This window comes from Lepidochelys olivacea, assembly GCF_965140295.1.
Source record: "Lepidochelys olivacea isolate rLepOli2 genome assembly, chromosome: 6".
Classification (NCBI taxonomy): domain Eukaryota; kingdom Metazoa; phylum Chordata; order Testudines; family Cheloniidae; genus Lepidochelys; species Lepidochelys olivacea.
The window spans coordinates 108,772,182-108,799,264 of record NC_140416.1 but is presented as its reverse complement, the minus strand read 5'-3'; the positions used below and the strand labels follow the sequence as shown (position 1 = coordinate 108,799,264).

Genomic DNA, 27,083 nt, shown 5'->3' with positions numbered 1-27,083 from the left:
ATATTTACTTTTAAGGCCAACATAACAGTTGACATGTTTGTTAGTTACTAACAGAGCTGTAAACCAAAACTTGGACAGCATCAAGCACTGCAAAAAATTGTTTACATCAAGTAAAACATTCTTTGGCTAAGTGGGGTATAAACTTCCATATAACGGCTAATAGATGCTATGAGCATTCGTGCTTGAATGTTAAAAAGTCAGTACTGCACCCAGATTTTGATATGTAAGTAGGTACATTGAGTTGCAATCAACTCTCACCTCAGACCTGATAAACTCATTTCACCAAATACATCTTACAGGATATTTATGCATAAAGAGTAATATGCAAGGTATCTACAGAAAGCTCATAACTTGTCAAGATTTGTAATAATTGTGAACATATGTACAGGTAATAGTTAAGAAATAATGTATTTATATTGAAAGTATGTTTTATGCACTTGGAGTAAAAATAGTCACCAGGGATAATGTGTCTTAGTGATGGTCCATTCCATCACGTTTGGAGTTATCACCCTGGTTGGTTGGTGATGCAGTGCAAGGCTCAATGTTTCGCCTTGCACAGTACTAGGACTTTCCTAGGAGACCATCAGAGGTAAATGCAAACAACCAAAACCATCTGAAGCTAAAAAGGGAACTTTACAGTAAGCCAAGGGTTCACCCTGTCTGTGAATAGAAACAAAAGGCTGTTTTCAGTATAACGTAGAGGTGGGCGAAGCACTCTTCACTGAGAAACCCCCTTGTGGAGGGGCGGTGTTTCATGAATATCCTGCTTCTTGGGAAACCAGCCAACTTTTCAACAGCCTGAACTTTGGGGGAGGAGGGAAACACCGTACTTTATGAGGTAGGAAAGGGAACTATTGATAAGTGTAGATCCAGATTCACAGTCTTTGATTTTTTGCCTTGTATTGTAACCATTTGTTTCCATGACTTACTCTCAATTCTAGTTAAATCTTTACATTGTCTTAAATAAACCTACTTTGGTTTGATTGTAAGTGCTATGTAGTTTACAGGAGTGGTGGTTTAAGATAAAACTGTGAATTGGGGTAAACTGCACCTTTGGGTGTGCAGGAGCTGGTACTTCTGTGAGTAGCCAGTGTCAGGGGATGGAGTTCACAGGGGAATGATTCAAAGGGACTCAGGGATGGGGGGGCATCTATTGTTAACCTGCAAGGTGAAGACAGGGATAGCATAGCCCAGAGGAGAGTGTTTGAGTAGCCAAAAGGGTGCTGGTAGTAGGGAGCTGACACCCAGCCAGGCCCAGGCAAGACTCCCGCACACTGGTGGCAGGGGGTGACAGTCCTGACTGCCCCAAAAACTGTCACAGCATTTGAAATTTTTTATGGTGTTGCTTTTTCAGCCATGTTAACAACATTCAGTAATGGCTGGTCCAGCTCTCTGGGACCTGATGTTTGCTATTAAAATGGATATAACTCCCATCGGTTTCAATTGGAATTGTGTCTGTTACTGAGAGCCTGATTGACCCATGGTGTTTAGTCCTTTAGGATCAGTCAGGCACGTGACTGCCATCTCTAGGGAGGGGCAGTTGTAAATTGTGGCAGTGAAATGGTGGCTGATCCCTCTAGCCAACTTTTCATCTTTCAGTGTATCTTCTTTTTGACAGTAACTAGGGAGTCAGAGACTGCTTCCATGGAAGTTTAGCAACCTCAGCATGGAGGTTGGGCCTAGGAGCACAAATGACAATATGTGGTGAAAAGAAAAGAAGTACTAATGGCACCTTAGAGACTAACCAATTTATTTGAGCATAAGCTTTTGTGGGCTGTAGCTCACAAAAGCTTATGCTCAGATAAATTGGTTAGTCTCTAAGGTGCCACAAGTACTTTTCTTTTTGCGAATACAGACTAACACGGCTGCTACTCTGAAACCTGTCAATATGTGGTGAACTGTACTTTCAGCCACACAAGAATACAAATTGGAAATATGGGGGTGCATGAATAACAAGAATTAAGTGTTGTGATGTTTCCCTCCATATTTTTTATGAAAATGTGCTTATGATATGACATAACTGAAATGTACTTTATGCAAGATGGGTCTTGTAAGGTATCATTGGAAAGGTTATAATTTACTGAATTTGATTATCCAATTTGTATGTCTGTATCATTTCTGTATCTGAAGTTAGGAATATTGATTATGTATCTCTATTTCAACGATTGTACTTTGCGTGATGCCCACTGCTACCACTTCAGGTACAACAATGGAAAAGCCAGACAGGGCTCATGGGCAATTAGCAGAGACAATGGACTGTGAAAGAGCTTAGTCTTCCTGTGGACAGTGGAGACAGCCTACAAGCAATGGCTGCCACAGCCATGCAGAGACCAGGGTCCAAGTCACCTGGTCCTGGATACCCCTCCTCCCCTTTTGGAATGCCAGTGGTTTTCCACTAGAAGACAAAGGGATCCCGCCTTACACAAGAGCTATATAAGGCAGAGGAGTGACATCATCATGGTTCTCCTCTGCCTCCCCCCCTGCAAAAGAGACACTGAAAAAGACCTGGAAGCAAAAACTGAACTGAGGGGAGAAGGGTTGAACCCAAGCTGGAAGGGCACCTAGCTTGTGAGTAATAATACCTGAGGTCTCAAGAGGGAGACCAGTGCAGCTGCCTTTCAAGACTTTCTGTAATCTGCCTGCAACAATATCTAGGGTGAGAAATATTATTGGTAACCAATTTCTTTAGTGAAACTAGTTTAGTTTGCGTGTTTGGTTTCATTTGCTTAGTAATCTGCTTTGTTCTGTTTGCTATCTCTTTAACCACTTAAAAATCTGCCTTTTACAGTTAAAATTGTTTTTGTTTATTATTAAACCCAGTTTGTGTGATGTCTAACCAGGGGGGGACACGAGAAGTTGTGCATACCTTCCTCCACACTGAGGGAGGGGGCAGATTTCATAATATATCTTTGGGTCTGCATTCCCAGGGAGGTGGACACCTGTGTGCTGAGGCAAGTCCCTTAAGATGATCCTTCCCAGAACTGTTTGTTTCGTTCTGTAGTTGGGTGTGGCCCTGCCTGTGTGTTTGCTGGAGGAGGCTTAATAGCCTAGCTCAGCAAGACAGGTAAAAAGGGTGCCCAAGCTGGCATAAGAGGCAGGCTCAGTGCTATCTCAGCATATCAGGTGGCATCTTAAGGGGGTCCAACCTGTCACAAATGTATCCTCAGAAAATATACTGATCTGTCTTTATTATTCAACGCTTATAGTTCAGTTACACCTAGGCTGGGCACCACTGTGCTAGGTCCTACACAAACATACAGGAAATGACAGTCCCTACTCCCAAGACCATAGGAAGCCAGGCTACGGTATCAAATGAATAAGGCAGAGTATGCACTAACAATACACACACATAGCATGTGGCCCTGCAATACCAGCTTCTTTTATTTGTATTCCAGTAGTACCCTCAATGTACTAGGCACTTGACTCCAACATAGGGTTGCCAGGCATCCGGTTTTTGACCGGAATGCCCGGTCGAAAAGGAATGCTGGCAACTCCAGTCAGCACAGCTGACAGGGACGCTAAAAGTCTGGTTGGGTACCCTGAGCAGGCAGGCTCCGTGCCTGGCTCTGCGTGGCTCCCAGGAAGTGGCCGGTATGTGCCTCTGGCTCCTAGGTGGAGGGGCGGTGAAGGGGGCTCTGTGTGCTGCCCCGACCATCAGCTCCACAGCTGCCATTGGCCAGGAACACCATGGCCAATGGGAGCTGTAGAGCCGGCACTTGGGGCAGTGCCTGTGGGTGGGGGCGGTGTACAGCCTCCTGGCTGCCCATCTGCCTAGGAGCTGGAGAGACATGCCACTGCTTACCAGGAGCCACGTGTACTTCCTCCATCACTGGGAAATGCTGGGGCCACCTGAGGTCAGCGCGGCCCAGAACCTGCACCCCACACCCCCTCCTGCACCCTTACCCCAGCCCCAATCCTCCTCCTGCATTCTGAATCCCTCTTCCCTGGCCCCACCTCAGAGCCTGCACCTCCAGCCAGAACTCTTACCCCCTCCCACACCCTTGCTCCAGCCTGGTGAAAATGAGCCAGCGAGTGATGGTGGGGGAGAGCGAGTGACAGAGGAAGCAGGGATTGAGTACGGGCGGGGCCTCTGAGAAGGGGTGGGATTTTCTGCAATTAGAAAGTTGGCAACCCTAACCTAACATTCATCAGGGTGCAAGTAGTAGGGGAATCATCTCTGAAGGAATACCATAGGGTTACCCATGCCTATGGTACATACACACAACCAGAGGTAAGTCAGCTACATTTCCAGCATAATTTTAAAATTGTTTAAATATAAATATTACATACAAAGATAACTAATTAGAGAAAGTAAAATTGGATTCTAAAATACACCAGTGACCTACAAGCACCTGTGGGAATACAACCTCAGGGTTAGAAAGCAGAAGCTTACATGCGGCATACACAAATTGTGGTCACATTTAAAGGTGGTTTTATAGGGACGTTAATGCTAGTATGCTTTGTCTGCAACTGCCATTTCACAGTTTCCATAGTCATTCATCCTCCTCGCAGATGAGCTTTCTACAGTTTGCTACAGAGGGTAAAGGTCTTGGGATTCAACAACTTGGATATTTAGGTAATTCTCTGGCTAAAAGATTGTCTTGAAAACAAACTTGCTTTCAAAACATACTCAAGATTAGTATCTCCAGATCTAGTCTAGACCAACAACAGCAGGATAGAGGGCAACTGAGAGAGAGAGATTTTATATAAAACAACACAAAATGTGTGTTGCATTTATGCAGTTAGGCCCCTGAACACTTAAAGCACATGTTCAAATCCCATTGAAAGCAACAGAACTGAAATGCATGCTTTGCTGAATGTTGTGGATGTAAGCAAGGTAAGTGCTTTGCTGAATGGGGGCCTTAGGCTACAACTATTACAATGTATAATTAGCTATAGAAACCCTTAATCTATAGCACTGGAAAACTACTGAATATAAACAGGAGAAAGTCAGAAATGTGAGCACTTAAAATCCCAATCCTATGCAGAACTCGGATAGGAGCTCTGCGTGCAAAGCACTTGCAGGACTGGATGCTAATTTGCCAAGCAGGCTTAGAAATTCACACCTCATGGAGGTGAATGGGGTATAGGAGTGATAAAGTCCCACCTTTGGCTGGCTGCTATGGTGTAGCTAGGGAATGCTTTCTGCAAGGCTTGCTTAGCTGGGAAGCAGCCCATCAGTTTACACTGTGCTGACTGTAGCCTCACAAAAGGAAGGTGCAGAAACCTAGATTTTTAAAAAAATTAAAATTTGGATTTTACAAAATGCAGAAAGCTCCTGAAGTCCCAAGATTGGCAGCTTTCTGTGCTGTGACTTTTCTCTTGTCCATGATAAGGCAATTTCACTTTTTGAAACACATGCAGTCACAACTTTCAATGAGACCCTTTAAAACTTTCCTTATCCAAACTGTTCCTGCAAGCTAGCCTGAGGACAGACTTTGTTCCTTCCTGACCCCTTCACCACATCTTACTGATCTAATAGAAAATGCAGCTTCGTAGCCTCTGATTAAAAAGAAAACCTAGCAGATGTCTACTGAGCATGCTCTGAAATTATTTTTTTCCCAATCACTTTGCTAAGTTTTTGGAAGAAAAAAATGAAATGTAAAGAGCCTCTTCCTCCACAGAGGACAAGCCATGCTTTATAGATCTTATCTAAATAATTAGTTAGCTAGGTAATACTTGCAATGCTCCTGGGAAGTGAGTGGAGTACTACTGTACCCAGGGGGAAACTGAGGCATAGTGGGATATGCCTGAGACCTCAGAGGGAGTCAGTGTCCGATTTGAGAGCTCTGTTTGCTGTTCAGAGAACTAGGCCACAACCCCTCTATCAGATTCCATCCCTTTGTAGCTAAGCACAGAGCAAATCTCTTCCCACAGGGGAGTCAGTCTTACAATGACAAAAAAGGACTTCAGCAGAGAAATGCTGATGCACTGGTTAGCTGCATGGCCCATGCATGAGGCCTGCTGAATCTGGCCCCATGCTGTGACTTTTACTAGTTTAGCAAATAGTCCCATAGAGTATGAGTGCTGGGATCAAGCCTAGGAAATCCTTATAGCTGAGAACAGTGGTTCACAGGAAGTGGTGGACTTTGTGCTGATATCCAGGATGCTCAGGATGCTTCTTACTTCACTGTTCGGCAAGTTTCCCTTGATGTACAAGATGGCAGCAAGGTGCTTTTTGCTAGGGAACAGAAAAGATCCAGTGTTAGATACACAGAGTGGCACTATCTTAGGTTTTTATGTGGCCCCATCATCTGAGCACCTAAAAGTCTTTAATGTCCTTTGTCCTTATCCTCATAATACCTCTGTGTGGTAGGGGAAGTGCTGGCCTGTCTTTTTGTTCTGTGTTTATACAGCACCTAGCAAAATGCGGTTCTGCTCCATGAGTGAGACTTCTAAGTACTACGGTAATACAAATAATTCAATCTCAATTCTGTAGATCGTAACTGAGACATGGAGAAGCTAAGTGACTTGCCCAAGGTTACACAGGAAGTCTGTGGCAGAGCAGGGAATATAATCCAGGTCTCCCAAGTCCCAGGCTAGCACCCTGACCACTGCACCATCCCCCACCCTCAGCTGACACGAAGAGGAGAGACCTGGCTCAGAATCAGCAAGGAGTCTGGTGGCACCTTAAAGACTAACAGATTTATTTGGGCATAAGCTTTTGTGGGTAAAAACCTCACTTCTTCAGATATGCCCAAATAAATCTGTTAGTCTTTAAAGTGGCAGAGGACTCCTTGTTGTTTTTTGTGGATACAGACTAACACGGCTACCCCCCCAGATACCTGGCTCAGAATGTGTAGATTCTAGATGGTGTCTTGCTTAACGCAGCTTATTTCAGCTGATGGGTCACCAGCCAAACAAACAGTCACAAAAAATTACATGTTGAAGGGTGGAGTGGAGGACACCTAGTCGGACCTATAAAATCAGTGGTGGCACCGCTGAATTATGGAACTTGGATCTGTCTTTTGGAAAAGAGATCAGGAACATTTAGGGGGAAAAAAATACCTCCTATCAAGATCTCTGAACTGTACCTTGCTAAAAAGGGGAGTTGTTACCCAACGTACAGTGGTGTTCCTAGGCACTCAGCATGGATGATGAACTCTCTGCTCTCTTTGTAGCAGGCCTTGAAGTGCTTGAACCTGATCTAGAAAAGCTGGTACTCACAAACTAGCTGCTTTTCATCTAATACTCAAGTATCTTCATGGAACTACTGTGGACGTTCCTATTAATGTTCACAAATATTCTTCAGTACCTCTTACCTGATATCTGGGTATGTATTAGCAAGTATAGCAACTTCTATTTTAATGGCACTTGAATCCTGAAGTATGATTATTTCAGCCAGTTTTGGGAGTGCAGAATCCAACCATGTGGCCTTAGACCCCTATTAGAAAAAAGTAACTAGAGTAAACAGTCTGTAATACAGGTCCATTGGGAATACAAAACCTCATCTGCATGGGATGGGGACATAATCAAGAAACGCTGTTTAAATATGCTAAACCAGCTAAACCAGTTTCTAACACAGTTGGGTTGGCTATCAAGGAAGGAACTAAGCAGTAATTAGAAATGATGCCCTATAGTTTTCAGAGACATTGTTCTAAACTGGATTTAGCCGTGCCCAGACTCTGAAAAACTTATTTAGCTAGATTTTTGTTCTCTAAGCTGTACTCAGATCACTCTTCCCTAGCTGCTGGCCTACCTGCTACTCCCCAGTATGATTTTCTTCTCAGCTACTTAATCTGCTGGTTACCCTTGGAGATATGCAGTGACCTAACCTACGTGGCAGATGCATGTTGCATCCGTGGATGTATGCCAGATCTTTGACTTCTCTACTATCTGCTAAACCCCTTCCCTTATTCCCCTGGAAAAAAAAGCCCGAAGCAGACCTGCTTTCCAGTTGCTGGAAACCCTACCTATGAAGAGTCTGGACCTCCCTCCCACACCACCTGCTTTTCATAGTCACCATCCCCCCTGCCACCTGGGTTCACTGCAGAGCCATGAAAGGAGGGATAGGATTGAGATTAAACAAGTGTGAGTTGATCATTAATTCCCTTACCCAATACACTGTTCTGAAAACAAATACTGGCATTTCCAGACCCAGCCTAGACTAAAAGCAACAGAGTCCAGGGAAATAAAGGGGAAAGTTGCATGCAAAACATACCCAGTGTATGTATTTATGCCACAGAACTGAAGCACCTTGGTATTACAATAGAGAACTATTAGATAAAGAAACTTAAATCTGTGTAAACTGAGCATAACAGGAAAGGAACCAATTGCATGAAATCAGGAGAAAGTGGGAAATCAGCATTGTACTTGGCAGCCCTTTTGCTGCTCCTTGTAAACTGTGTGACCTTCAGTCCCCAGGCATATATTCCAACTTGACCCACCCCTAGTCTCGGAAAACTCCCCTTCAGTCTAACATCCACTTGCAAAAACTAAATAGCATTTGAAGAATTAATTCTAGAGGCTGAAGAAAACTCCTTTCAGAAGTTCATAGGACTAAGTTCTAAAGTGGACATGATGAGCCAACACTAACCTTTTCTTTGCAGAAGCTCTGCAAGTGGGAGGCATGAGCTGAAATGAGTTTTGACAAGTTTTGCTGTAGTTCTGGGGTTTTCAAGCTGACTTTCTTCTTCATTAGCCTCACAATGTATTCTCTCACCAAGTGACTATGAATCTTCTCCATAATGCCCTGTTGGGGAGGGGAAATGGGAATTAATTCAGTAGGATCATATGCATGGAACCCACTGCGAGGGCTACAGATTATGCCAGATGTCTGACATCTGGCATAGAGTTGCCCCTTATCTCAATGGCACTTACATACAGGGCCCCATAGCCCCCTCCTATTGTGTATCCAAGTCCAGTGCTGGTGAGGGGTGGGGACACAGGGGCTGAGCCCTGCAACTGGGGAAGAAGTGGAGTTACAATGAAGCACCAAGCACTCGCCTTTGACTTGACAGGAGGAATGGGCAGGGAATAGAGACTCAGATGGTTCCAAAGAGTAGCAACAGAGGGACAATCCTCCCTCACCTCTAATAGACTTGCTCCCACTGTTGTCACAGAGAGGACAACCTTGGGGAATTTCTTTTCGGTTGCTCCCAGTCCTAAGTTCTACAGTTGTCCCTGGTGGAGCTGATGCAGGAGGCGAACACCTGGAGAAGGTAACATCTCCTGCCCACTCACCCAGAGGACTTGCAGATGTGCAGCCTCTTTCTAAGGCCAGCCACCAAGGAACAGCCAAGAGCAGTCTTGGAACTGGATGAGTTAGGGGAGGAAAGAAAGGGAATGGAGGGGACATTCACCACAGGACGAGAGGATGGCCTGGGCTAGCATAAGGGAACTCAGGGAAAGGGTGGGATCTGTTTTGAATTTTTAGCATAGGTGAACCTGGGAAAGGGTGGGGTCTGTTTCGAATTTTTGTTTGCGACACCTTTGAACAGCGTTAAGCCCCTGTTTGTACATGTGGATCGAAGGCAATATGGTCCCGATGCTAAAACACGGTGTGCCAAATTCCCACCCTCAGTTACACCTGGACAGCCATGCTGGAGTCTCATTAGTTCCGAAGTACTCACTCACCTCCCTATTACTGGCTGGTCTAGAGTCCTGTTCTACCCAGTGCACAAACCCTCCCAGCCCCTCGTAAGCAAAGCCAATGATGTCTGGGAATTGGCTCTTTCCCAGAATGGGGATTTCCTATTGGCAATGAGTGATGCTTGAAAAATGAAGCATGAGAGGTAGAAATATCGTAGGGAAACAGGAATATGCCTCAACTCCTCCTGGTCCCCTATTTGATTACATATATTACTGAATTTGTTCAGATATTAGTGAGACAAAAGCAGGAAACAGAATTCTTACATGGGGACTGTACATAGTCCTATTTGAGGCTTGCTGAATAACCACAAGAAATATGGACTTGGACACTTAAAATTGCCTTGGATGTGGCTGAGGATAGAAGCTTGCACTGCAAATCACAGCATCTAGACCTGGCCTGTTCTTGAGATTGGCTCCTGTTGCAATCATCCCTGCAAATACTTAGGATTATCAAAGCCACTCTAAACTAATTTGCACATGTGCAGCCATGCTGGGGCTGGAGGACCAACAGCCAAGATCCTTGGTGTAGACAAGGCCTTATTCTGAAGAGCTGCCTGAACACTGAAGCCTCTCTAATGTGTTTGGCCATCATGCTGAAGAAACCAGGGTAAGAAGGAGCTACGTGAATCTGGCTTTGATGGATAGGAGTTGGCATGATTTAGGTAATCTGCACAGTAATGGAAATCCCTCCTTGGGGGTGGGATTCGCAATTGTGAAAACTCTCCAGTTTAAATGGGGTTAAGCTGGCACTTGCCAACATGCCCACCCAGTCCCCTTGCCAAACCGAAGTGAGTCCATATAGCTGAGCGTCACAATGGTCCCTAGTTGACAAGCCAAGCTTGGATTTCCTCGAATTCTTTCAATGTCTCCCTTTGACCTTACCTGGTAAAAGGGGTCGAGGAGAGTCTTGAATTCTGAAAGGTGGTTGCTGGTGACCTGAATGATTTCATCCATCGTTTCACTGCACGAAAGCCATTTACTTTGTGTGAACTTTCTAAAAATAGGCTGAGGAAAAAACATGCTGTTCAGCTTCTGCAAAGCAAAGTCTAAATGCAAATATGTACGTAGAGATTTAACATCTTATACAACAGGTGTGCATGGTGCTGTACAGAGAAATTAAAGATGGCCTGCTAAAGGAGAAGAGGTGAATGGGACTTGTGCCCTTCTTTGCTTCCTTCTGATGAACAGGATAGAGGTCCTAAAGGGCTTAAATTAAAAACAATCTTTCTGTTTCCATTTCTTAAATTAGAATTTTGCATCTTGTCTACTCTATGATGACTGATAAGGACTGATGACATTGAGTTCCAAGGGAATGAAAGTTGAGGGAAGAGATTTTAATCAGAAATTGTATTTTGTTGGAAGTTAAATAGATATTTACCCCCCAAAAAAAAAACCAATAATGACACTGGAGAGAGGTTGTCTTCCTTAAGAGTCCACCCTCCTTGGTCCTCTCAGTTAAGGTTTGAGTTCACAATGAACATCCCTGAGACCTCCCAAGAGGTCATTGAGGAAAAGCAGGGAAGATGAGATTTGACAATTCTGATGTTTCTTTAATTAGAAACAAGAAGTGGAGAAAAGCCTTTTATTTCAAAGAAAGGAAGAGCCCAGAAGCCAAAAAGTGAATAAGTCCAATTTTAAATGCTTCACAGATCATCTTTAGATATGTGTCCTATCCCCAGGAATTTACAGGAAAAGGCCCTGCTGCTGCAGACAAGTATGTAAGTAATGTTGCACATGTGAGGAATCCCCGTTAGTTCAATGGGACTACAGTACTCAGGCTCGTTAAGTTACATTTGTTTTCGGGATTGAGAACTAAAACACTGGGAACCAACTGAGTTTTAAATAATGAAGGTGGGGGCTGAGACTTGAAGTTCAGATCTGGCTCTGATCTCTTCCCAAGTTTGGGCGTGATCGGTTGTGGACCCCCTCTAATAGCTGAGAAAAGCTCAGATTTTTCTTTAGACTGTAAACTTCCCATTCAGTTAAATCAACCAACCTGGTGTGTATTCATTGCTTTGATAAAGACAGCATGATGATGACGACCTCAGCGAAGTAATGTGCTCAGATACTCTGATGTGCAGTACAAACCCTGGAATACTGGGTTGCCGTGTGTTTCACACCCCTCCCTCCCTCCATCCCCCCCAAAAAAAGTATTCTGGGAAAATTATGTTGACCCTACTTTTGTCCCAAATCAAATCAGTACCATATTAGACTTTTCCTCTACAGGACTATTTCATAGGAGACAATTACATCCCTAGATGCTTGGTATTTATTCATGTACTTCACACAGGTTACCTTTAACTCCAGAAACAAATCTTGAAGCAGTTCATCATAGCCACTGTTCTCTATTTCACGAAGCGTAGCAAGTATTTTCAATCTGGTGCTGTCTTGTGCTGATGTCGTGGTTTTCTCCGTGTGGTCTCTGAAACAAGATGCAGGAAGAGATTCGTTACACAAAAAGAGGAACGCTAGTGGGAGAAGCAGATGTTAATAGGTCTGTAAATGCAACTTAGCACCAGGACATCAAGTTTTTGTCATTACCCAAAAAGTAAACTAGAATTCTGAGTGGCTTCTATGTTTTAGAGTAGAAGTGATGGTCAGTGTTAGTGGGAGGGATACTGATTACATGATGATGACTTTTTAATTTGTCTGTCTGGCAATTGTTCTATTATTGGATGTGCATGTAAATTATCACTGCATATGTGGATGGCAAAAGGGCAGATTCAACAAGCCCTGCCATTGCCCCACGTAAAGGCCAAACTGCAGTGGAAATGACATCCCCTGCTACATGGGACTTGGCCACTGCAGGAACTCCATACCTCCTTGCCAGCTTGATGGCAGTTCTTGGCATAGGAGTGCAGGAATGAAGTTGTGGGTGAGCTGAGCTGTAGCAGGTTCATGGGGCACACAGTGCAGATACATGGACTCAAACCCTCATGAAATGAGTGGCAACAGGCAATATCTGATGCTCCTTCCTGTGGCCCTGGTGGACACTGGCTACTACAGGCTGGGCCGTAGGATTCAGTTCCTCAGCCTTGTGCATAGGTGCCGATTCCATGGATGCTCTGGGGCTGGAGCACCCCTGGGGGAAAAAATGGTGAGGGCTTAGCACTCACTGGCAGCCCCCCCAATCGACACCTCTCCTTCCCCCAGCGCCTCCCATCCACCTGCAGCTTCACAGATCAGCACCTCCCACAGATCAGCTGTTTTGTGGCGTTGGGAGATACTGGCGGGGAGGGGAGAGGAGCCAGGGTGCAGTGCGCTTGCGGAGGGGGCAGAACTGGGTGGGAAGAGGCAGGGCAGGGGTGGGGCATTGGTGGAAGGAGTGGAGTGGGGGCAGGGCCTGGGCGGAGCCAGGGGCAGCATCCCCCAGCAGAATAGAAACTCGGCACCTATGTCCTTATGCCTTTTGAACAGTTTGACTCAGGCTCTGACCTCTCACGCAGGATTCAGTCTATTGTTTTTCAGTTATTTCATGAAAATAACAGATAATATCTCCACTCTGTTAGGAGAGCCAGAAGGTACCTTAGTTTTGTAGCAAAATATTTAATGATGCACAGCTTGGATAAAGGAAAATGCAGTTGTGGAAACTAATAGCATGAAACTGCTTGTTCCTAAATAATCAAATGGCACTTTTCTTTTAACCCAAGTGCATATCTGTTCTACAGATGGGTACTTGGAGACTCATGACTTGTCCATGATCAATCAGTATAAGAACAAAGAATGAAACCCTGGTATTCTGATTCCATGACCCCTATGTTGTCAGAATTTGCACTCAGTAGGAACATTTGAAATCTGGAATAATAGGACTATTTTATGAGCCGAAAATCTTTGGGTGGGGTTCTCAGCTGCTCCAAAATGACACATGAATGAGTTCCCTAGAGCAATGCTAATTTACACTAGCTAAATAATTAGGGTGACAAGTATATAATGTAAATATTTGATTAAGCATTTTGGATATTAGCTACTGGAAGTTGCACTGTAGCTTCTCTCTCTCTAAATCTGTATATAAATATTAAATACAATTAAAGGTTTCAGTGTGTTTGCTGCTGTAATGCTCTTTACCTCCAAAAGCTACAGTCACCCGGATTAATTACAAAGCAACAAGTTAAGCATTTTCATTGTGACTCTTACCTAAAATTCATGCAGTTGTTAATATTTGCAATTATCATAGCCTTGAAATAGCCATGCTGCTTGTTTTTCTCTTTAAATTCTTCTAAGGCTTTCTTGTAGCTAAAGGGAGAGATTGAAAGAAGAAATCATGATCAGTAACTTTGCAACTGGATGTCACTCTTGCGCTTAGAAAGCTGTATCCTGCAACAGCTTGTTATTGTACCTTTTCAAAAATGTTGACAGCTCCACCAACAGTACAATGGACAGTTGGTTGCCCAGTTCAGGTGTAATTTCTGCAGCTCGCTTTTGTCCTCCATGAATAGTCTAAGACATAAAATTGAACATTGGTCAACTTCAAACTTCTACAACAACCCTCTCCCGCCAAAAACAACCCACAGGAGAGTTGCTAAGGTGGCTGATGCGGATTTCTTATTAGTCATTGGTGTTAGAAGAGTTTAGTTCTCAATGCGATAGGCACTGCACAAACACAAAGCAAGAGCCAGTGGCAGCTGCCTGCTTTAGCTGCCTATAACTAAAGATGGTGGAGAAGTGGGAGAGGTGCCGTGACTTGTCCAAAGTCACACAACAGAGCTTGGAACAGAATGCTGGTCTCTCCTGAGTCCCAGCACAGGGTCCTAGCTGCTGGACCACACTGCCAGTCCTAGGAATAAGCAATGGAACTGTACTTATTTTGGACAATAATGCAATATTTGCACCCTCTGATTTCAATCAAAAACATAGATGAAGAGGAAGGAGACACTAAATAGCAATTCAGAGGAAGAAAAAGTGTGAACAGAGTGTCAAATGATATTTTTTATATATATATAAAAAATAATACACACACACACACACTTTTTGAAAAATATCTTCTAATCATCTCTGGGGGGGTGGGGGGGGAGAGAGAGTCTTACCCAAGAAAAGATGAAGGACAAGAGTTGATTTGTCTAACACAACCTGAAACTCAGCCAAGTTCCTCAACAAATAACTGCTATTTTGCTCATTTGTGTACAAGAGGTCCTACTGGTTCAGTTTTGGTTACACACATGCATTCCCTTTTGTCATGTCAAACAACGGCAGGATTTTCCCCCTCAACATGTTTGAGGTGTGGGGAAGAGGAGTTTCCCAGGACTGCAGAGCAGAGGGACCCGCTAGTCCCTAATGGATAACCACCCATGCAATCAACCCACAGCCTCTTACTGAGGCAAGCCTAGTGGATAGGACATTGGTCTGGGCTGTGGGAGAGCTGGGTTCAATTCCCTGCTCAGGTATAGCCTCCCTGTGAGACCTTGGGCAACTCACTTAGTCTCCCTGTACCTCCAGTCCCCATCTGTCAAATGGGGATAACAGCACTTCCCTACCTCACAGGGGTATTGAGGATAAAAATCTATTGATAGTTAGGACGTGCAGAGATACTATAATTATGTCATAAATACCTAGAGAGATTTTTTCCATAGGATTACATGGTCTTCCCTTTATTTGGATATCTAGAGCTTCTTGACTGGATTGTACTTAGTTTCAAATCCTAATACCTTCATGACAGTTATTTAATTTTAAATATATCCTGGATCAAGTAAAACAATGCACTTCAGTGCATTTCTGTTACCTGGATGACATCTATGGCTAATTCACTATGAAAACGTCCATCCAGTTTTTCCGGTTCTTTCTCTTCTGTCCACCTCTTTACTTCCATTTCTAAACTCTTGGCCAGCCAGTTCTTGACAGAAGCCTTGACAGAATGAAGGAAAAGAAACAACATTTACCACAGCCCATGTACATGGTTTTTAGTGCTCACAGTTCGTGGGCTACATTTTACTGGTCAGTCATGTAATTTGTCTGGCCTAACGGAATTTTACATCAAATCCTGCTAGGAACTTGAAACTCTACTCTCTGCCAGTTACACGAGTCTCTCAGACGGTACCATGTAAAAACCCTATACCCGTAAGGCCCAATCCTGCCGTCTTTATTCAAGACTATATTGTACCCTCCTGTGCTTAGCTCAGGGGAGGGCATCCAAGAACTCTGGAACGTGAAGATTATTGCAGTGTTTCCAATTAATGTTTCGTCAGGGAGAGGCTTGGAGGGTGTACAGGATATTGCCCCCAATTCCCGGGGGAATGGGAAATGGAAGCTCCAGTGCTGTGGGTCCTGCTCAGTCTCCCTCATGGCTCCTCTACCACCCAGAGTGCAGAAGTTAATGCTACAAAAAGCAGCACAGTCTTCTGGGCACATCTGCACCTGACTAGCTGCCAGTTTGGGAGGAGAAGCATGCTGCATATAGTGGCTGCTTCTCAGCGCTGACCCTTCCTGCTCCTGACATGGATAACTGCAGAGCTGCACAGTGCATACAGTAATTAGCACCGAGAGGCTACTGCTGCATTCTGTTTGCTCAACAACTTGCCTGTCCCAGCTCACATCTGGAAGGGATTATAGACTGGAACTCCAGACTGAACTTCCTTTCTACTTACAAGTCTCCAGGAATTCTAGCCTGATGTTTTTGACTGATCAAAAGGTTCTAAGCACTGTGATTACTAGAATGGTCACCATTTGAGGTCTTTTGGGAGGGCGGGGGGACAACCTAAGAATAACAGCCTCTCTGCCATTTCTGCAAAGATTCTTCAGTACAGTTAAGGGCCAGGTTTTCAAAAAGCAGGTCTGCACAGTTGCACACCTTTGCATGCACCCAACCTGCTTTCACAAATGCTGTGGGTACGAGTCTCCTCTGAGAACAGCACATAAGTCAGGAGTAATGCCACTAGAGCTACACTGGACATACGTGGCTAGGAGAGGAGAACTGAGCCCTCTCTCCATGCTTTACTTAAAACTGGGTCCAAAAAAATCTTTGACTGTTTATTCCCTCTTATGGTAAGGCTTTCAGAGCTAGGATAATTGTTTTACTGTGTAAATAGCCATGCAGCCCCCAAGGCTCGTAGGCTGGGCTGAGCATGAAGACAATAGCATTTTGTTATGTAGGTCTTTGTGCAAGAGAGAACATGATTCATTTCCCACCCGCTTAGCGAGGTTGAGCTAACATGTCTGATCTTGAAAGGTATGTAAAATGATGCAGAGAGCAGAGCAATGCACAGTAACTGTGCCCTGGACAAAATAAAGCTTCACTAAGGTGTGTCACAGAAATAAAGGTAAGAAAGGAATGAACAGACTCTCACCGCTTCATTATACAAGTATGTAGCTTCAAGCTGTTTGATCATTTTGGGTGGCAAAAGGCTCCCCAGTTTGGCTTCATCCAACTCTTTCACTAAAATGGAATTTTTTCTTATGTCACTGGAATGAAAAAGCCAAACAAACAAACAACCACATTTCGTAGAGTCAGTGTAATTAAAGACAGTTGGTTTACATAAATCTAACGTTGCTAAAGAAATCAGTGAAAACCAGATGTAAAAATGTGTTGCCGTTAAACGCAGGCAGGCCTTGGAGGAAAGGAGGCAGCGCCCAGGCTTTGTAGCCCAAGTTTCTAGTTATAGTTTGTTCGTGCCACTAAACAATAACGGACACTGGCACAGCTTGCTGTGGGAATTCAAACAGTGCAGAAGTGTTCTAGCCTAAATGGAACCAGGAGTTGAGTTTTGTGCCAGCAGTTGAGGTCTGGTGGGAAAGGGAGAATTCAAAGCAGTGAAAATAAAAGCAACCCTTCCTCCTTCAATAGCTGAATTATCTGATGGGACACTGGGTTTTAGTGATTAAGTAATGTTGGACAAGCAGTTGTTTTTAAAAATTCAATCTCTAAAAGATTGGCTTTTGGTGTCTCATATCCTGCTATTATTCTTTCTGTGAAATACCTATTGAAGGGAGGACTGATGGCTTGACATGGAGGCAGAAATAGGCTGCTACCCTGGTGTCAATGTGGAATGACTCCATCAGCCTCAAAGGAGACTTACACTTAGGGCAGGTTTTGCAAATTGGGCGTTACCCTTTTGAACTGCAGTGAGTAATGTTAGTGATTTACCCAACGTCCACATTTATAGATGAACCATCATTTCACAAATACCACTAGCAACAATCCATGGGCTGCTTTTCTACAACTTCAGAAACTTGTTGCCAGATCTTTAGCAGCAGTAGTGCTGTGTCAGGCACAGCTGAGTGGGGAAGATGACCAAGGTGCAGAATCTGCATTTTTTGTTGAAAAAAGTTCAGTCAAAAACGTACACTCAGTTCTACGGTTTATCCTTCATAGGGCATTTGTATAAGAAAATAGCCAGTGTTCTAGATAACTACCCTAATCCAGTGGTTTGGAGCACCGAAACAACATTGTCTGATTCTCCCCTCCCCAAATTACTCCTGAAACCACCCAATCGGTTTTCAAAACAAAGCCACGTATTTTGGCTTATGCCAGAACTTTTCTGAATGCAATATGCTGAGGGAGGCTTGCATGGTTTGTTCTTTTCCCCCACTGTGTGCTGCACCTTTAAACGTCTAGGGATCAGAGCTGTGCTGCTTCCCTGTTGCAAAGTTGCCCTAAAACTTGTGTAGCCAGCTGCAGGAGGGTTCACCCAGTGCAAGGGGAACCCGAGGCAACATGAATCACTGTTGTGGTTCCCCGTGCTGCTGCATCTCCTATTGCCTGCTGCAGGAGGCCTGGCCAAGGATTCTCTCCACTCTGCTGTTCCCTGACAGGTGAAATGGCCCCTTGGGGCCATAGGCAACTAACTTAAACCTCTTTTGTGAGGGGAGCAACCAGTGTCCAGAATCATGGGGGAGGGGAGGCACAATGATGACTTTAAGGCCAACTGTCTACATCTTCCTTCTCCTCAGCTGCACGGAGCACTCCTTAGAATCAGCTCAGGCTCTGGGCCCAGAAGCCTGCCCTCTGCTAAAGGTGACCACTACGTTTCACTCAGGCTGTTAGGTGAGAGGCATGGTTTGAGGAGAATCTTTCACAGAGGAAATCTACAGTCATCTGGTTTACATCTCCATATATTCAAATAAAGTCACTCAGAGTGATAGGACACGGTGAGGGTTTTGTGTATGGAAAAACGGACTTGCTTTTAGAATTTCAACCCACTGGGGTAAATTCATCCCTGGTGTACATATCCTGTGGTGTTCTAGGAAATGCCCAGGGACATCACATATCCTCATTTACCAGTGGTAGGTAAGCGCCTTGCGCAGTGTACCCTCCCCCACTGCACGGTTGGTGTGTTTAACATGGGAAGTAGGTTAGGCTGGACGTGAAACACTGACCGTCTCTGCAGTCTTAGGGAAGGTGTCTGCAAAGTCTCTCATCCATATTTAGCAATACCAATTTAATCACACGTTGCACCTTATGAAAGTAGTTAAAACGTGGCTAGCCTATCAACATTTCGAGCCCGAGTGTAGCAGCGCTTTTGGAAAAATGCTAAAATCAACCTCAATTCAATCATCTTACAGCAAAGCAGCACTTAGGAAGAAAAGACTTTTGGGTTTTAAAATAAAGTAACACAGCTTTTGTATTTACAGTTTGTGATAAGAAACAAGACTTCTTCACAAAACATATCTAACAGCAGAGCAACTGGTTTGTCTAATGCTATAGAGGAGTTGAGTTTTACAAAACATGGGGTGGTTTGACCTGATAACAGTCCTTTGGCTAATGCTCTGCTGGACTTGGGTTCCAGTCCTTGCCCTCCTAACTCAGGGAGTGTCTACAAAGTAGCTGGGTGATGCGATTCCCAGTGTGGCTAGACACACATGCACAAGCTGTTCAAGCTAGTATGCTAAAAATAGCACGGGGGCCAGGGTGGCACAAACAGTGGCATGGGCTAGCTGCCTGCGCTGTACCCCCGGGGCCGGGTGGGCTTGTACTCAGGTGGCTAATCTGAGCCACTGCCCACACTGCTGCGGCCACACTGCTACTTTTAGGTGCTCGTTCGAGCAGAGCTAGCCCATGTATGTCTACCCGAGCTGTGTATTACATCTCCCAGCTGCGGTGTAGACATACCCTCTGGAGGTACACAGGGATTGTAGGTAATGCCTAAGCAACATGCTCCACCCTCCCAGATGACTTCACATAGTGTTTCTCAGGAGCACAGGCCTGCAGTTGAATGAGGGACCACAAGGAAAAGAGGTCCTTCACTGCCCCAGGAGGAGGTGACTGGGCTGGAGAAGGAGAATCTGGAAGAGTTCAGTCGCACAGCTGGAGGGGTGATCAGGACAGGGAGCCTTTCCAGGCTTTTGGATGCAGTGAGCTATTTGATTAAACAGTGGCAGCACTGGACTTGACCCCCTTCCAGCCCCACTGGGCTGAAAGATTGCTGTTGTGGCACTCTGAGGGGAAGTGAAAAATCCTCCCCACGGGATTAGAATAAACGGCAGGTGTTGATTTCAGGCCAGGTCCTCAGCTGGGGTAAAACAGCATAGCACCATTGATTCCAAAAATCAGCCATGTACTTGACATCAGTGGAGCGAAGCCAATTTACACATAAATATGTGGGCATCGTTGGAGCCAACAGAGCTATGCTGATTTACATCAGTGGAGTGTCAGGCCCAAGGACCACACAGTACAAGACCTGGGAAATACCATCCTATGTATTTAAGCTACAGGGACAGGTGAGGGGACTCCCTGACTACTTAGACGCCCGCTGAATCGGCTGAAGAGCAATGGAGTGTAATTGGCATGACTCAGTGCACAGGAGCATGGTGTTAAAGTGTAACTGTACATGGTGGCAAATGATCCACTACAGAGCATAGACAGAGAGGCATCTTCTGTGACCTGCAGGCTGTTAAGTTACAGTGTATAACCTGGCATGGCTGTCAAGATAGCCAAGAGGTGTTTGAGTTTCAAAATTACTCTCTGAATTGGATACTGTAAAAATTGTACTTGATGCTGTACATTGCTAATCACTGCAGGCAAACTCCTGCCCTGGGCCATGCGGGTGTGACTGATGGGGGCACGTGAGGGTGCACACATCCATATGGCAGCACTTGCCACAAGGCACTAGGAGAGGGCCCACCTGCCAGTTCTCACCAGCCTGCAGAGCGGTATGGTCTGCTAGCATGGGGTGTGATGTAACCCCTAGGTGTCTTGTACACATGCTGCAACATGGAGCCTGCTCTAGAGGTGGGTGAACCCTGCTCCTTTCTGGGACCAGCAGTAAATTATGCTGTAGTGTGTCTCCCAGCCGCCGTTGCCCATCCTGCGCTGGCAGGATGGCTCATACACCTTCAGATGGATTCCTAAGACATACCCACTTCCCCGTGTGCCTGCTTACAGCAAGGGAAGGATTTTGCCATAAATATCCCCTATTCTATGGCTATGTCTACACCATGCAGCCTGTGTCAGCAAAGCCCTCTCATGTACACCCAGCCTACACGGACTAAAGGACTTTTTCGGTTGGTATAGGAATACCACCTCCCTGCACAATGTTCGCTGCCTCGACAGAAGCCATCTTCTGTCAACATAGCTCAATCTACATAGGGGTTTTGTCAGCATAGCTATGTTGGTGAGGAGTGTGGTTTTTTCACACTCCTGTCAGATTCAGCTGTGTTGACATAACTTTTAAGTTTAAACCAAGCCTAAGTGTTCTCTTCTTAGGATGCACTTTGCTCAGACACCATCTCTAAACGTCCAGAGAGAGAAATCACCTTTACTGACTAGTTCTGGAATCTACTATCCAAAATCTGCTATTGGCAAAACCACCAAAGATAATGGACTAAGTGATGATAGGCCCCATCCATGTATGATCTGGGAATACATGAATGCAGATCAGTCAACTCTAGTGAGAAACATATAGATATAATCACCACTTACTTTGGATAAAGGTTCTGCACCCAAGTGAGGAGGAGATATGTGTCCTTCTCTCCCAGTTCAAAGTCAGCAATCTGCTGCAGCTGAGAAGAGAAATAGCTGTGGTAACATTCTGCATATGTGCTGCACACGTTAAACTGCGCATGGTAATGTTGTTTAATGCATTCCACCACTGTTGTCATATCCTCTTTCATTGTCCTTCCCATGTGCAGGAGGCAATGAGCAGTTGTAGACAGGTTCTCAGCACAGCTAGTGCGCTGGATGTCTTTCATACGATCAGCTACAGACTGCTTCACTGTGTCCATCCAAACCTCCCTCCATTTTCTGGGTCTGTAACTCATGATCTTGTCAGGTGGCTTCTCTGACTTGTATTTCTCATCCTCCACCTCCTGCTCTTCTATTGCGTACACAGCATGCCGTAGTAACTTTGGATTAGCTGGTGCTAGGATTATCGAATTCTTTATGATGCTGAAGACTTTACACCTCAGTAGTTCATAGAGTGATTCCACTTCACTTTGCTCCCTTGTCAATTCCTCTTCACTCTTGCCACTTAAGTTGCTGTAGAGGGCCCACTCCAGAGCAATCAGCTGTTGTGTGGCATCGAAGAAATGGTCACTTTCAAGGTGCTCTCTGATTTGTTCAGCTGTCAAAAGAAGAACAATTTTTGTACCCAAATGCTTTATGACAGAGGCTCCCATCTTCTTTACAAAAATGGCCCCACAATACTACAGTGCATTCAGTTATACAGCCCTTTTAATGCAGATTCTTAGACTTCACTGCAAAGCGTCATTCAGGTGACTTTTAGAGATCTCTGAATATTCCTGCCATCTCTCTCGCAAGACATGACTGTGACTCAGGCTGTGCCAACGTATTACAAATCCAGGGGTTGGATGTGCTGCCAACCGTTTTATGCTAAAATACTAGAGGTTCTACTAAGGGCTTATAGATAGAGAGATATAGATATCCCAGTTGAGTTTTGAAGTTTTTTTTACCCTCTGCCATCCATCTAGCAGTAGAAAAGATCCAGGCTACTAAACTGAGCAGTACCTGCATCTTAAAAGCAGGAACACTGACGATTACGGGAAAGTGTATGCAGACACACCAAAAGCTCAGCCAGTTGTGCTCTTTATTGTAAAGTGTGTGTGTGTGTGTGTAAGGGATGGGGAGGAGTGGAAACGAGACAATACATCCTCAGGTCTCACCCGTGTCCGCTTGCTCCTCAAAGATCACTTTGGAGGGAACAAATGTCAAAACCTTAGTCACCAGAAAGACTACAAATCATTCAAAGGCCATTAATAGTACCCCTGACCAATAGTGAAGGCAATCTGCTCATTCCAGTCATGTCACACCCAGTGATGTCACTGGGAATTCGACACATGGATCACGGGCATACTAAGACATTTGAAGAACGAGTATAAGCAAACAGAATACAACAGTAACTAAAAAACCTGGCACATGAAGTCCCAATATTAGAGAAAAATTCAAACTGTTGTTGCTCCTGAACTTAGATTTCCACTAGGATTGTGGATCAGAAGGATAGAAACAGTTGGCAAGTACACAGAATCTAGTGTCCAGCTGTTAGTACTCGCTGTTGTACCAAGAGCCAGACACTAGAACAAAAAACCGCAGGGAAAACTGATTTTTCATCCCATGCCATGCCTGAGGCTGGTCTGCAAGAACTCTGAGCGTGCAGCAAGCTGAGGTATAAATCTCTCCTGCTGCTGCGCACTAAGTGTCCATGTGGACCCTGCTGCTGCACACTAAAAATTCCAGGATGTGCTTGAATCGACACTCGTTTCAAAGCGGGGTAAGTCAAAATGCATGTGCATTAAGGAATTTACAGTGCACACTAGCAAGGTCCACGCAGACAGACACTTCATACATGGCAGGCTAGTGTGGGGTAGATTTACACCCTAGCTCACCACAAACTAAGTGTTCATATAGACAAACCCTGAGAATATAAATACTTGGTGCTAGTAGGTAAGCATCAAAGTGTCCAATCCTCCTTCAAGCACTATACTCTGGACAGGAGAGGCCGCTATGTTAGAATACCCCTCCCAGTAAAGGTCAATCATCATTGTCCAGTGCTACAACATCCATTACAGAAGCCTGGCTTTGGGGATGGTGTGGCTTCCAGTAACAGCTGACAACAGGTGGTTTCCAGCTAGCCTCGAGGCTGTATGGATGCTAGAATGGCCAGCCTACCTGCTTGGCCTCCAGACATATATCCTGGTGGTCAGACGCACACATATTTTGCCAAGCCTGTTTGTTATCTGTACCAGGGTTGGACATTTACATTGGAGATAGACTACCCAACACTAATTGCTTAAAAGGAGGAAGGGATAGTCTAGTGGATTTGGGAGACCTTGGTCCAATTCCTGCCTCAACCACAGACTTCACAGGAAATCTAGTGGAAGTCACTTAATCTGACCTATGCCTCCATTCCTCACCTGTAAAAAGGGGATAATACTTCCCCACCCCTGAGGGGCACTGTGCGGATAAAATACACTAATGATGTGGGGTGGCCATATATGTAGATAGAACTGGCATACTGTACCTGTCAATACTCCATCGTTTTCTATTAGATTCTCTATCTTCTGACCACCCCAAAAATTGGAAAAGGCATCTTTTAGTTTTCCCTTTATTCCCTTCTTTTTCTTTTTGGGACTATCTCTGCACTCAGATGAATGAGGACAGCTCTCATTGGCTTCAGTGGAAGGTTCATGTGAGTCTCCGAGAGCAGAATCTTGTCCTTGGCTTTCAGTTTTCATCTGATCTTTTGGCTGGGTCTCTTCCACAGCTGATTCAATAGACACAATATCTGGTTCGGATTCTGATGATGTGGAAGGTTTTCCAGGCAGCTTTACTCCAGTGACGCAGTCCTTAGAAATCTTATCCATCCCAAAAGGACTGCTGTTGAAAAAGTGCATCATTTTTATCATCTTTTTTTAAGCCTGTAAATTAGAGTAAGGAGTTGTCAGGTCCAAATGCTTGCATAAAAAACAAAAAACAAACAAACACGTCAGTGACACAAAGTTAAGGCCTATTCCCCTAAATGAAAATTGCTACTGTAATCTGCTGTTAAACATGTGTGGACTGCACTGAGAGAGTTAGAGCACATGGCCCAAGAATGCGCCAGGCGGGGGAGCATTGAAGCAGGCAATCTGCAGAACATTAGATAGGGCCCAAGACAACACCTTTGTTGACATTAATAACACCGAAGTGGGTGGATTTACTCCTGTGGAACCTGAAAGCAATGATTCAGAGCTGTCTTTATTGGAAATCTTCAGGAGTCTGTATAAATACATAAGTACATGTCTTTCCACCAGAGTGTGGTGGAAACAAGGAACTCAGTGAGGTTAGTACACACAGTCTGTAATATAGGGACACCTGGGGCCCAGTCCTGCACCTAATCTGGGCCTGCTTCTAATCTCTATGAAGAAAGAAATGCATGCACATCTGTTCTTGATGGTACACACCAGTTGCCACTGGCAGCTTGCACATGCAGTTACCTGATTTGTAAGCACAATCATAAAAATCAGACAAGCTAGGTGTGCAAATGCATTTGTTGGGGGAAGTCGGGGATAGGTTCAACTTTGCTCCCAATTAAGTCAATAGTAAAACTCTCTGACTTCAGCCCATGTTGAGAGCTTTTTGAAAATCCCATTTATAATGTATAGGAGACTCAGGCACGTACTGGGAAAAAAATCTTATCAAGTAATATTAATGTCTGCAGGGCATGAATTCTCCCGCATTAGGATAATATTTATTACTAGTCTCCCTTAAATACCAAAGACCCCGGTCAGAGTCAGGGTCCCTTTGTACTCTATGCTGTCCAAACAGAGCAGGATCCATCCCTGCAATGACTGATGCACTATAGACTATTTTGGTCCCTTTTCAGTGTATTCTGGAATGTAAAAGACCTCCATTCCAGCAAGCCTCTTGGTGCAGTGACAGTCTCTAAAAAGATACAGCTTGGCTGTTGTCAAATTCCCACACAAATAAACCAAATCTCTAGCTCCCACCCCCTCAGAAGAGATGGGCCTTACATAGCACAAATGCTGACCTCCAGGCACTAGCTTGAAATAGCATGGGAAGCAAATTCAACTCGGATTTTCTACAGTGAGAGAATCCTCCTATGGCAGGGAAAAGGGGGAGTTTCTTGAGATAGGCAGGTCCCTAACCATACAGGAATTTCCAGTGGTACTGGAATCAGCACTGCAATGTCTGGTACTGTAAAATATCCAGTATTTGAAAAATCCACTCCCTACCAGTGAGTAGGAAGCATTCTCTGGTGAATGAGGCACCAAAGCCATCAACTTTTTGTATAGCACCTAGCACAATAAGTTCCTTGTCCCTGACTGGGGCTCCTAGACACTACTGCAATACAAATAATTAGTTAAAAAAAACCAGCAACCCAAACCAATGCTAAGTTTCTAGCCCTTGCCACCAACACCACTCTTTGGCTCTCATGCAGGTTATGGCTAATGCATTGCTATAGGCAGACTGGCCACTTTTCATCTGTGATGCTGTGAAACTGTAGCATCAGAACAGTGGGCAGCTGCATGGTTAGAAGTGGGGGAAGAATTTGCCTAAGACCACACCCTTAACAAATGAACGTATAATATCAAGCCCTCCCAATGCTCTTCTTCAGTTTATGCTGTAAGATTTAGGGCCACATACTTGGATATATGCGTAATCACCCCCCTACATGCAGCTTCTATTGATACAAGCACTGACGTGTAGGGACGTCAATTGGAAGAATATGGCTTTGTTTTGATTCTGATAACTGACATTGTCATCATCCAAAAATAACTATTCTAGAACGTCAAATTGATTGCTGTGACTGTATGACACAAGCTTATGACTCACAGGCACTTGGGAAAGGGCAGCTTTACAGCATTCGGTTTTACAGAGGAGTATTCCTTCTCTGCTTTGACCTCTGGGGCGAGATTCAGGATTTGGAAGAAATAATGCAGGTTGCTTTTAGAGAATGCGAGAAACATGATAATTTTATTAATGAAAAAAACCCATTGGCTATATTCAGTGCCACTGCCAGTCTACACATGCAGAAATCAACCCAAGATAATTGGCTTATGAAAATTACCAGGCACACCTTGTTTAACAGGTTCATTCATTTGCAAGTGACCACAAAGGTTTGCTAAAAGTTAAAGCCGGGTGAGCAGCATTCCAAATGAACAGGAATAAGTGAATGACTCTAGGAAATCCTAGGGGCAGATCTGCCGATTCTTCTGCCAGCAGGAATGTCATCACAATGGCCAGAAACAGAGGGCTGGAACAGGAGTTCTTTCAAATCAGTCTTCATGACAGTTGTGGCATCACTCACACAGTGAGAGAAAATGGGAAGTCTGATGCTCAGGCTCTTAAGGATGTTGTCATTATCGCTAACATAATACTAATTATGACTTTAAACAATAGATACAATTTCCTCTTCTAGAATCAAAAGAAACGTGGGGATTTTTTTTAATTTTTATTTTTTGGTAAATAACCATTGCAATTCACTATAGCTAGACTCAATAAGGTACATCAACTCCAATTTTATGGTTTTTATGGTGTAAGACATCTTCCCCTTTCATTTGTCATTTATTTCAAAGGATGCCATTGTAATAGAGAATCTAGACAGATG

General features: G+C 44.4%; 1 protein-coding gene across 3 annotated transcripts in view; it reads right to left on the bottom strand.

Moving 5' to 3' along the window:
* Nucleotides 1-3,173: 3,173 nt before the first annotated feature.
* Nucleotides 3,174-27,083, bottom strand: part of TNFAIP2 (TNF alpha induced protein 2) — a 46,870-nt gene continuing 22,960 nt past the window's right edge. For 2 of the 3 annotated variants that reach the window (XM_084631343.1, XM_084631342.1), the window contains exons 2-12: nucleotides 23,994-24,390; nucleotides 21,440-22,079; nucleotides 16,869-16,983; nucleotides 15,308-15,430; nucleotides 13,928-14,028; nucleotides 13,726-13,824; nucleotides 11,887-12,013; nucleotides 10,474-10,596; nucleotides 8,537-8,692; nucleotides 7,263-7,384; nucleotides 3,174-6,181 (exon numbers count right to left, since the gene is read on the bottom strand). In XM_084631343.1, coding sequence (XP_084487469.1) covers nucleotides 6,040-6,181; nucleotides 7,263-7,384; nucleotides 8,537-8,692; nucleotides 10,474-10,596; nucleotides 11,887-12,013; nucleotides 13,726-13,824; nucleotides 13,928-14,028; nucleotides 15,308-15,430; nucleotides 16,869-16,983; nucleotides 21,440-22,079; nucleotides 23,994-24,378 — 2,133 coding nt within the window. In that variant the 5' untranslated portion in view covers nucleotides 24,379-24,390 and the 3' untranslated portion in view covers nucleotides 3,174-6,039. The remainder of the gene's footprint in view (nucleotides 6,182-7,262; nucleotides 7,385-8,536; nucleotides 8,693-10,473; nucleotides 10,597-11,886; nucleotides 12,014-13,725; nucleotides 13,825-13,927; nucleotides 14,029-15,307; nucleotides 15,431-16,868; nucleotides 16,984-21,439; nucleotides 22,080-23,993; nucleotides 24,391-27,083) is intronic. The other variant, XM_084631344.1, reaches the window with a different exon arrangement.